Raw genomic sequence first — 11,854 nt, forward strand, 5'->3', positions numbered from 1 at the left:
ATATTTTCATCCGAACCTCAGCTTGGAGACATGAAGGAGCATTACATAGAGGTAACAGCGTTTATGCAAATTTCATTTATGTAATTCGAAGAACATTTTTTTATATCTTGCAATTGGGAAGATACCGTTTTATCCGTAATACTTAAATTACAATGGGTTTAAAACGTGAGGAAGTAGTCGTGGATGTGTTTACTTATCTCGACAGGCCTTTCCTCATGGAGAAAATGGCCAACGCCTTTAATTACCACTACTTCGTCTAACAACGGTACGTGGCTCTTAAACCGGCCTTCGTGGATGTACTTCTTGGTCCCCGGAATGTGATACGTCAAATCCTGGTCGCCGATTATAAACTTAACCGGAACTTTCACCTGAGCGTTTGAGAATGCCCCCATCATCTCCCATGTCCTGCAACGAGCAAAGCAGAAATTGATTGTCACACTAAAAAAAAAGAAAAAAATCTTGCAGGAGAGATTAGAGATATTGATCCTAGTTTTATATATAAACAAGTTTCATACCGGTCCATGTTTCTGTAGTAGTTTACAGGTCCAGTGAAGCCACTCTTCTCATACTTGGAAACATAATACTTAACATCATACTCGGTTAGCCAAGAGGGCAATGAAACAGGATCATCATAGCTTTTCCCTTTAGGTAATAGTATAGGACCAGTATTACGATACGTTAACATCTCTAAGAGAACTCGTTCCGTGCCTACCTTAGCGAACTCCGCCTCTATTTCTCCATACTCCTGCAAAACGTAAATCCCATTCTTCTGATTACAAAAAAAAAAACAGAAAATTTAAAAAAAAAAAAAACATCTCTTGTCTCTGTCTGAATCTCAAACAAACTAACACTGTTTTACACTTACAGAGTTATTCATTAAGAGTCTATTAAAAGAACAAAACGTGAGACCTGAAACCTGCAGATATAGTAGTCATCTCCATAAAACGATTTAAACATTGAGATCGGTTTCCTCTTAAGGTTCCAAGGCTCGAACACCACACTCATGTTGACCAAAGCCTTAACCCTGTCCGGTCTGAGAAGACAGAGATGCCACGCGATGATCGCTCCCCAATCGTGTCCCACCACGAACACTTTCTCCCGATCTCCGACCACCGCGTCGACCAATCCGATCAGATCTCCGACCACGTGGAGACTCGTGTACGCGTCCGCGCTCTCCGGCGCCTCCGTGTCTCCGTATCCGCGCAGGTCGGGGGCGATTGTGCGGTAGCCTAGCGACGAGAGAGCAACCATCTGGTGCCGCCACGTGTACCAGAGCTCGGGAAATCCGTGGAGGAAGAGTATCACCGGAGGAGGACGTGAAGCGCCGTTGTCGGTGAAGGAGGGAGTTTTCTCGGCGAAGTGCATGTTGATTCCGTTGACCTTCACGAATCTGTGAGTGAAAGTAAGATCCATGAAGAGATGATCAAAATTTTCAAAATTTGGGGGAGAGATGAGAGATGATCGTTCTTATCTTCTACTGTGATTGGTATAAGTAGCAACAAAGTCAGCGATCGAGACCGGTCGGTTCAAACTTGGAGTTGAGGATTTCACGCGGCTATTTCCGGTTCAATCAGATCAACTCCGGTTTAATTTTGTTTTTCTATTTTGTTAAAGCCAGTTAAACTCGATTTTTTTTTTTTTTTTTTTTTTCTGTAGCTTATATTTTAAAGGTGTTACTATTTCTCAAACACTCATCACACTTGATGGCAGGCCAAATGAATTGAGAGGTAACTCAATCATCATTATACGTGAATTGTATTCAAGCAAGTTTCATGGGGCGTATGTATTTTTTTTTTTTTGTCAACTCATGGGGCGTATGTATACAGATGAGTAATTTGAAAGTTAAAGAAAACATACGGGTCCATGTTTCGGGCATAACAGACAAGAAACATACCGGTTCATGTTTCAGCCCATTTATCGTAAGAGCAATTCAGACCGGTCCGATCAAACTAGGTTATCTAAAAGTGTCTATATAGGCAAAAAACATAATAAGTCAGCCAATAAAATCATAAAAAATTAAAATATTATTATACTAACAAATGATTGATGACACTACTAATAAAGTATACCAAATAAATAACTTAATTGCTAACAGATAAAAAATCCTTTAAAAAAAAACCACTTTGGTTAAATTTAGAAAAAGGAAATTGAACTAACAAAAACAAAAGAATATTTTAACTTCTACCCGGAGGTTAGGTCTGTGTCTTTAATAGATTCGGATTTAACATTTTTCTTTTATCAAAAAAAAAAACAAAACAAAAATCAATAGAACTGAAAAAATGATTATAAAAGTAATCCCCAAATCATATTGTCTTCTATATATGTCAACAACACATTTTGAATTTATCAAAATTTTAGGAACAAGTTTTAACTATAAAATATTAAATATTCCATTTTAATCCACAATTTTTAAAAGTCTTAATAAGTAAAACATAAAAGTAAGTGTTGTATAAATGAAAAAGTGTTGAAGAAATGATTTTCTTTGTCATCCGTATAAATGATTATATAAATACAACATTTAGAGGTGAATATGACACATCAATCAAATTTGTTTCCGGACGACTTTATGATCTTCGTAATATCACATGAGATGATTCGTAAGTATTCCAAGTGCTTTTCATAGCTTTTCTTTTTATAGTTATTTTAGTTTACCAATCATTATTTAAAAAATAATTTAAAACTACAGAGCTAAGGTTAAAATAGAAATTATATTAGCTTTAGAAATGAATTTTCTAAAGGTCTATAATTAATTATTGAAAGTTATTGATATAAATTTGCAGTTACAATACAAAAACTTACAACATATTCCCCTCGTTCTGAAAATATTCATGTTTCAAAAAAATGTTTCAAAACATATTTTTACATTTTCAATATATCTTTTAATGGTAAAATATATATTGTTAATTGCAAAAAGATGTATCAATAATCAAAACTTAATATATTTTTAGTAAGTGCAAAAATTCTAAAATTTACATCTTTTCGAAATAGTTTTCACGAATATGTTTATTTTGATTTCGAAAGTCTTCTAGAATATGTTTATTCTGATGACAGAAAAAAAAAACATCTTTTTGAAACAGCATTAAAAACATCTTTTTGAAACAGCATTTATACTTGTGTTATAGACATGTTTCTTTTTGTCGACTCTCGACATGTTAATTTGTTCGATACATGATTAGCATCATAAAAGTGTACAGATTGAATTCCTTTTGTGTGCAAAATAATTGTGTTAGTCCGGTTAAGTTATTTGAGAATGGATTGTAGGTAGAACCTCGATATGTATCGAGGCTTCCAAAAATTGACGGGCAGGCCCAACCAAAGTAAGGCAAGGCCCACTCGCCTTATAGAATAATGTCCGTCAAAATTTGGAGGCACGATCCGCCGTCTCTAAACGATCATAAGCGAATCATCCTTTTCCTCTGACAGAAACGGGTTACTCTACTTCACCACACACATCCTCCCTTTATAGCCCAATGACAAAGAACCCTTTCCCGAAACTCCCCGATGTGGGACAAATTAAGTTTCTAGTCCCCAGAGGTTTTAAGGTAATTTTTTATTATTATTTATTTATTTATTATTAACCTTTAATAAAAATAAAACCAATCAGTATGTATATTTTTATTATTAACGTCTCGAGTTTGATAGAAGAAGAATAGGAGAAGAAGCCATCTGTTTGATCAACCCCCATATCTGGACTTGAGTGCCTCAGGTGGTTCTTCTTCCATGATCCCAGAACCTGTGCTGCTTAAATACTCTCTTATGGTAGTTCTTCGATCTCCCAAGAACGTGTGATCCAGAAAGTTATTGTAAGCTTCATCTCCCAAATTCTTAGCTGCCAAGACACTGCGACCACACACACAGAAAAAACAAAGTTTGACTTTGGTAATTTTATCTACCCATCCAACCAATTCAAGAAAACAACTTGGTACTTCATTGCTATCTCATTTCACAAAACAAGTCTGTTATCATTAGGGAGTGAGAAAGTAGAGAGTACCAGTGTCTTAGATAGAGACGACAAGGCAAGATGTCGTCCCGCCATATCTTGTCAATGTTGAATCTTCCATAATGTTGGAAGTAAACCTCTTTGTTTCCTGCATAAAACAAAAAAAAACAAGGCATATAGTTTCCACTTTTGAGATGTGTTTAGATAAGACTGAGAAGGGACCTAACCTTTGCATCTAATCCGAAAAAACTCCTCATCACTGTATCGACCACAAAGTACCTGTTCATGTATGCCTCAGAAACTCACTTCACCGTTTAGACATGAAGTCAGCATTTAGAACAAAGATTTGTTTAAACTAACCGCAGAATGGGTGAAAGGTTTGCCTTCCAATGTTTCAGGAACAACCTATAATGTGTAAAGCAGATATAGAATGATCAGGGTTGATATCTTTTAAAACTAAGAGTAAGAGGAGGAGGAGGAGCCAAGTGACTCACAGCAAGAAAACGGAACTCAAGCTCCCTTTGTATAAAAGCAGGAATCTGTTGGAATCGTCAAGAGTCATATATATATATATAATATAATTAGATCATCATCACCAGGAGTTGTTCAAAAAAAAAAAAAAAAAAAGATGATCATCAGCAGGATTAATGAAGTCAAATAATGGTTTATCATACCTCAGTTTGTTTAATCTCAAAGACAGTCACTACAAGGCTCTCTCCTTCACAAGGCTCAACACTCAAGCTTGAGATCTCCTGTTTTCATCATCCACACATTCAAAAAACTCAAGACTTGTTTCACATCCATCATGCAAACCCAATAGTCTGTAAAGTCTTTAACTTTATTCATTCAAAAGAGTTTTTTTCCTTACAGAACATAGATGCTGTAATAAAGAAAGAAAAAAACACAAACTTTAAAACACACAGGCATTCGAGAGACCTTAGTTTGAAGATTGGCGATGCCGCGCTCGAAGAAGATGGGAGCGGCGTGTGCGAACACTCGCCGGAAGCCTTGAAGTTTCGCGACTCTGAAATTCTCCAAATCTGGGAATGTACTCCTCGCGCTTCTCTCTAACGAGAACATAAAATGATCACGACCGAACCATACACAATGGAAGAAGCTTTTTAAATTTACTCACCGGAGAGGAGAGAGCCGAAGCCAGTGATGGAGATACGGTTCTCCGACGAGATGAGCTTCTCGAAATCAGATTCATCTACAAGTTCCATCATCGCCTGCGGCGGATCGGGGGTGCGGATGTCGCGGGACATGGCTTTGATTGATCGACGGCGATCTTGGTTAAGCTCCGGTCTTCGGGAAGGAGAGAGAGAGGCGGTAGTGATAAGTGGAGGAGAGGAGCGTGATTTGAACGTGGTAGAGGGAAGCGCGTAGGATAAAGGTGGTGATGCGAGTGTGAGTGAGAGAGCAGTCATTGGAGGAAGAAGACGTGTGAAGTGTGGAGTGTGGAGTGAAAGCATATAATATAACGAATGTGAAAGTCCATTAACTATGATAGTTATATAACAGTATTTAAGTTGTAAATACAAAATTATCAATTTTTGCAAGCAATGGTAATGGTAATGTGTGTGGCAACAGTCTAGGATTGGGCACAATTACTTGTTACTTGTCTCATACCCATTATTTGATATGTATTCTCAGGTCGTCGTCAACTCAAATATCAAATCAATTGAATTTTGCTATTTACAAATACAAGGCAACTAACAAATATCGTAAAAAATGTTAACGAATCGCCTTAATATCATTTGTTATTTGTTTTATGATTGAAAAATAATAACTAAAACATAAAAATCAAAGCCTTAAACATATATTTCTTTGTTGTAAGATGTAAATAATACTTCTTTATCGAAATATATGTATTTTGTTCCTTTTTTTATATATTAGGTACAAATATTTTATTTGAATTAATTCTCGTGTTTTTTCTAAATCGAGTAAACAAAATAAACTTTCATAACATTCTCTTTGATAAAATATTATATACCAAGTAATTCTTAGAAACAAAAAAAAAATATTCAAATAATTCATAAATAGTTGTACATAGTAAGTAATGAACAAGGCAATTAATTTACAAATAACATATTTTTGGACAAATACTCGAAATAACGAGTACTCAGTTTCGACAAGTCAAGTACAAATCCAAAAATTAATTATTTGTTTAAGGTAAGTCAAGTGTACGTAAAAAAAAAAGCAAGTACTCCTTGCACCCACACCTAAACAATCGTGTCATCCCCCACGAGCTCGCGTGGTCTCTTGATGATATTGATAGTGATGGTGTTGACTAAGCTTCGCAACTCTAACTCACACAAGGAGCAAACGAAACAAACTCATCACTATCGTGATCAAGACTGTCATTATATACTTCTCACTCTCCTAGCTTTTTATTGTTAAATCGAGGAGGTTCCTTAACGGTTTAGTATTTAGACACCAAGATGAAATACAATCACATGCACGCTCTCAAATCTCTGTCTTCACTGAGCAATTCTAGGTTTACCACTTGGTATTTTATTAAGCTATTGAATCTCTCTCATGTCCACGAATCCACTCTTGGACCAACTTAAAACATAGATATATCCGAGCAGTATCCGAGTTAACTCGAGTAGAGGCTATATCTTTAAATTTTTCCAAAATCTGTAGAGGCTTCCAAGAACAGCAGGCGCAAGTGTTGGAGGTGGACTTAGTACTCCTGTAATTAATCTACCATAAATCAAGATTGGTCCATTAAAATTTATTAACAACTTAAAGCCCACTAGCCATTTGACCTAATGGTTGCCATTAATTCCTCTATAAATAGAAATGTCTCTCATTTTAGAGACGATGGTCTCTCTTATAACAGAATGATTTTTAATGCTAAAACTTTTCAACTAAGTTTGTTTTGAGTATAAATTAAAAAAGTAAAAACCCAAAAAATATAACAAAAAATTATCTAAAGATTTACCTGTAATAAAATTAGTAACATATTAAAAATGTCAAAAACAAGAAATATAATAAAAAAATATATCTTATCTAATAAAAATGTAATAATAAATCTTTAGATAATTTTTATTATATTTTCTGGGTTTTTACATTTTTAATTTATACATGTATAATGTTGAATTAAAAAAAAATCAGACTCATATTTACAGAAATTCTTAAAAAATGTTAATTTTGAAAATTAAAGTTACTAATTTTTAGATATTATATTTTGGATTTTTTTTAATAGTAAAACCGCTCAACTATGTTTACGTAATGTAGAAACCCCTAAACTAAATATTTACCGGTTGTAATGGTAATTATGACTTGCAAGAGTTTATTTCATTAAATAAAGTTAGTTTGAAGATTTTTTTATTAAATACTTAGTTTGGTGTTTTTTACCTAAAACAAACTTAACTAAAGGATTTTAACATTAAAAAATTCTATAGAGAAAACCCACATACAAAACATGCATTACAGATGGCTTGATTCCTTTCGAGCATACGTAGAAAGTCTCCAACGAGACACATCTATAAACACAAAACACCTCCATCATCAGTCATCACCTAGCCACAACTTCACTAACAACAAGAAACTCTGATTCCACTTCTTACTCTGACCGGTGGCGGAGCTAGGATTTGGATTTACATGATCTATTGAGACTTGAACTCAAGACATGTGAGTAAGAGAGACAATGACCAGTTCACTACAGCAATAACTTCATACATAAACTTAAAAACTAAAATTTTATAGATTTCATAGGGTTCACTTGACACCCCTCATTCTAAAGGTGGCTCCGCCACTGACTCTGACTATTAGTCATAGTTTAAACACTATGTTGGATCTCCCCTCAACAACCAGTTTTATCAGGAAACACAAACTTGGAAAGTCAAAACAAAGATATATCTGTAGCATCCCGAGTTGTGATATGTGAAAAAAGGTTTAAGAGAATTGATTTGGCTACCTATGTCACCAAATTTGACTTACCTTTTCCGGAACACATCCTGAAAGAACTCCAGAGTTAAGCGTGCTTGAGCTGGAGTAGTGGAAGGATGGGTGACCTATCGGGAAGTGATTCGCGATAGCGTGCGAGTGAGGCCAAAGCATGGGAAAAGGTCGGGTGGTGATTGCAGGGTCAGTAAACACGAGCCTTTGGAAAATTAACGGACCGACCGCCAAACGGGATGGGGCCCACGGGCCGAGAGAGCGGGCGTGGGTGGGCCATTAGCCGTGGGCGGGTCGGGGCGTTATAAGTGGTATCAGAGCTGGTTAGCCATCTCAGTTCTGACCTGAGAGGCGTCTTGAGACCTGTCGTGGGGTGCAATGAGGACGTTGTGTTCTTTGAGAGGGGGTGAATTGTAACATCCCGAGTTGTGATATGTGAAAACAAGGCTTAAGAGAATTGATTTAGCTATCTATGTCACCAAAGTTGACTTACCTTTTCCGGAACACATCCTGAAAGAACTCCAGAGTTAAGCGTGCTTGAGCTGGAGTAGTGGAAGGATGGGTGACCTATCGGGAAGTGATTCGCGATAGCGTGCGAGTGAGGCCAAAGCATGGGAAAAGGTCGGGTGGTGATTGCAGGGTCAGTAAACAATGATTTCGAGCCTTTGGAAAATTAACGGACCGACCGCCAAACGGGATGGGGCCCACGGGCCGAGAGAGCGGGCGTGGGTGGGCCATTAGCCGTGGGCGGGTCGGGGCGTTATAATATCTGAGGTTAACATTTCGAGTAGAGGCTATATAGCCTGAACTCTTCCTAAAAATATGTAGAGGCTTGCAAGAACCCACCATGCATGCACTACAAGACTAGCTTATGCTAAACTAAAGTGTATATGCATCACTATACAACATAACTAGTTTTAGGGTCAATAAGGTCTGAACATATCCTAGTTAATTAAATCCTGAAGCAAGCTACCGATCCGCTGCAATAACGAGTTAAACCAAGGTTAATATTATGCAATTTGAAACCCTGGTAGTAATATATTTTTGATGAACTTTTTACATGATTCTTTGCAGGGTATTCATGTCTACATCGTACATGCATACCAATGTATGCATGTACATGTCATGGAACTATGGAAGTATGCATGCGATGGGGTATCTGCTTTGGGAAGGTTACATTCCACTCGAAGAAGAAAAGATAAGGTTTGTTAGGGTCTGGGCTTCATTACGCCTTATATTCTCTATCATTCTTCCCGCATTGGCATCCGATTCAACTCTATTTATTATACTTCTATTTCTGCTTTCCACAAAACACTTGGCACAACACGAATTTCCACAACATTATTCTCTCATTTAGCGACCTATTCAACTCCACTATTATTCCTCTTTGCTTTTCCTCGATACTATTTAAGGATGTTTCTTTTAATGATTGTCGTTGCAAAAAACTAATACATATACAAGTGTTGTTTAATCTAAACTAGCATTCGTGTTAAGTTTCAAAAAAATAAACTAGCATTCGTGTTCTACCATCTTTGCAAAACAGTAATGGATACACTTATTTTTATTATTAAAATATTAAATGTGTTCTTGATAAGTGTTAACAAAAAATTGAAAGATTAAGTTTCTAATACAAAATATGAATATTTCAGTCATAATAAATGGCAAATCTCTATAATTAGTCCAAAACCAGTTTTGTTAAATATAGTATAAAAAGGTAAACAATAGCATTCATTAACCATGCATAAAACTAAATTAAAATTAACAAAATTTATAAAAAAAAATTATTTAAAAACTTAAAGTAAATATTTATTTAAAATTAATATGAAAGTTTATTTAAAAATAAAACAAATATTTATTTAAAAATAATTAAAAAATAAATATAAGTTCATTTATGATAAATTTTTAAAATGGTGTAAGTGGAGAAAGTTTATCCAAATATTTATATGCGGTCAACAAAATAGACACATGTCACAAATCCTTTTGCGAAAGAATGTAGCAGGTAAAGGAACCAATTTCTGTTTAAAAATAAAGTTCAACTTCGCATAAGATAATTTATATTGCATCTAAAACCCTAACTTATTATATAATATGTCGATATTAATCGTTGCAAGCGTTCTAGAAAAACAAAGGCAGAAATGTTTAATACGAATTCTATTTAAATTGATATAGTGAAATAAGCTTAATTGGTTTAACTAGGTCAAAATAATTTTTAAATTGGTAAAAATAAGTATTTAATAATAATTGTAAATTATTAAATAACTTAGATATAATAAAGTTTTATTTAAAAAAAACAATTGTATATTTATATTTTAAAATATATACCAAATTTTTATTAGATTGTAATTTTAGAAAATTTTGAATGAATATTTTTAGTTGTTTTATTTTAATTAGTCGTCTCTTGAAGTCTTGAAGTCTTGATTCTCTATTCCTTTTTTCTTTAGTTCGACAAGGCGAATATATAATTTTGAATGTTTTTCTTGCTTTTCGATTTTTGTTGCTTATATAGGTTCAAGAAAAAAAAAACAAAAAGAGAAAAAAAAATATTCAAAAGAAAAAAGTTATATTCGTGTTCATAGAGTTGCTAACATGGAAATGTCAAAACTCAAAACTAGATATAACTGAAAAAAAATGATCACGATGTGTCCACATGGATGAAATGATGGAGTTAGTGGATATGAACATGAAATCACCATCAAGGATTCGTTTGATTATGATGATTTTTTTTTCTTAAAAAATATGGTGATGCTTATTAAAAAAATGATTATGGAAAAATCTAAATGAAAAAATAAAATCAAATAACAAATTCGTCTTGCATGTACATATAAATACCAAACCTTATATCACTTAATTAGAAGAAGAATACGGAGTCATGAATTAGAAGAAGAAACAGGTTTTGTTGACCAAAGTAAACGATGATATAATATATCAAACCTTTAAACTTCAATTTTTGCCAAAAAAACTAATGACATAAAATATGATAACAATGATGATGCACATAAATAACTAGATAAAAAGAATATAATGTGAAATATTATTTTAATAAAAATTTAATTGAACTACTACTACCTTTATTTCAATATATAAGTAATTTTGAAAGTTTTTATTGCTTCACAATGTAAGTTGTTTTCAAAATTTTATACAAAAAAAAAATTCATAAAATAATATTTAAAGAAGAAGTTAAATTCAAAGTTAGAAATATGATTTATCATTGTTTCTTTTCTTTCTTAAATTAAATGTTTAGGACATAAAGATGTTTTTCTAATACTTATATTTTTAAAGAAAACTACTTATACTACTAAATAGAGGAAGTATTTATGAATTGAAAAGATTACAAAGTAAATAGGCGATGGCCTAACCCTTACTTTTAGCAATAATTCAAGTAAAATATTACAATTAAAATAATAAATAAAACAAGGAAATTTTAGTGTATATGATTTCCATGTATAATTTCTGAATATGTTGAACGGAAACTTTTAAAGAAAATTACCGCAAATACCACATCCATAATACTATTTTTCATGTTTACACTAATCGCTTTTACCCTCACTTTTAGTGGAGGGTAAAAACACTTATACTCTTAAGGTTAACTAATTTAGACTTAGAGTTTAGAGTTGAGGGGTAAGACAAGATTTTTGGAATGTGAAATTTAGAATTTTAATAAATATATAAATAAATACTTTAAAAATTTTTTAAAAATAGTTTCAAGCATGATTTTCGATTTTCAAAAAGAAATTTTGAAAAAAAAATCAAAAAAGAAATTCAAATTTTTTTTTTATAAAAATGTTTGAATTTAAAAAAGTATAATTCGAAAACATAAAAAGTTACTTTTTAATTTTTATTTATTTAAATAATAATTTAATATATATATATAGATAACAAGAGTATAACAGTTTTTTGCCATTAATGAAGACAATATTTTTTGAAAATGTCTATTTTGTGGTGGTAAAGATGAAAAGTGGTACCATAAAAATAGTAAACATAAAATTTCCCAACTTTTAAATCTTTTAT

The 11,854-nt window shown here is 33.3% G+C and overlaps 2 protein-coding genes across 3 annotated transcripts; both read right to left on the minus strand.

The window, feature by feature from the left end:
* Positions 1-46: 46 nt before the first annotated feature.
* Positions 47-3,295, minus strand: LOC103860815 (epoxide hydrolase A). Of its 2 annotated transcripts, none has more exons than XM_009138484.3 (3): positions 910-1,949; positions 516-745; positions 47-405 (listed from the first exon to the last, which is right to left on the minus strand). In XM_009138484.3, exons 1-3 carry the CDS (start codon positions 1,411-1,413, stop codon positions 159-161), a joined length of 981 nt encoding a protein of 326 aa, XP_009136732.1. In that variant the 5' UTR covers positions 1,414-1,949; the 3' UTR covers positions 47-158. The 2 variants fall into 2 exon arrangements, 1 of the variants encoding a protein (XP_009136732.1); XR_004456841.1 differs by having other exon boundaries at positions 163-405; positions 917-3,295.
* Positions 3,296-3,535: 240 nt separating this feature from the next.
* On the minus strand, positions 3,536-5,415 carry LOC103860816. Its single transcript, XM_009138485.2, has 8 exons — positions 5,076-5,415; positions 4,877-5,007; positions 4,615-4,692; positions 4,435-4,479; positions 4,301-4,345; positions 4,168-4,219; positions 3,992-4,088; positions 3,536-3,840 (listed from the first exon to the last, which is right to left on the minus strand). The coding sequence occupies exons 1-8, from the start codon at positions 5,410-5,412 to the stop codon at positions 3,675-3,677; spliced, it is 951 nt and encodes a 316-aa protein (XP_009136733.2). The 5' UTR covers positions 5,413-5,415; the 3' UTR covers positions 3,536-3,674.
* Between the last annotated feature and the right edge of the window lie 6,439 nt (positions 5,416-11,854).

This window comes from Brassica rapa, chromosome A03 (assembly GCF_000309985.2).
Source record: "Brassica rapa cultivar Chiifu-401-42 chromosome A03, CAAS_Brap_v3.01, whole genome shotgun sequence".
NCBI lineage: Eukaryota > Viridiplantae > Streptophyta > Magnoliopsida > Brassicales > Brassicaceae > Brassica > Brassica rapa.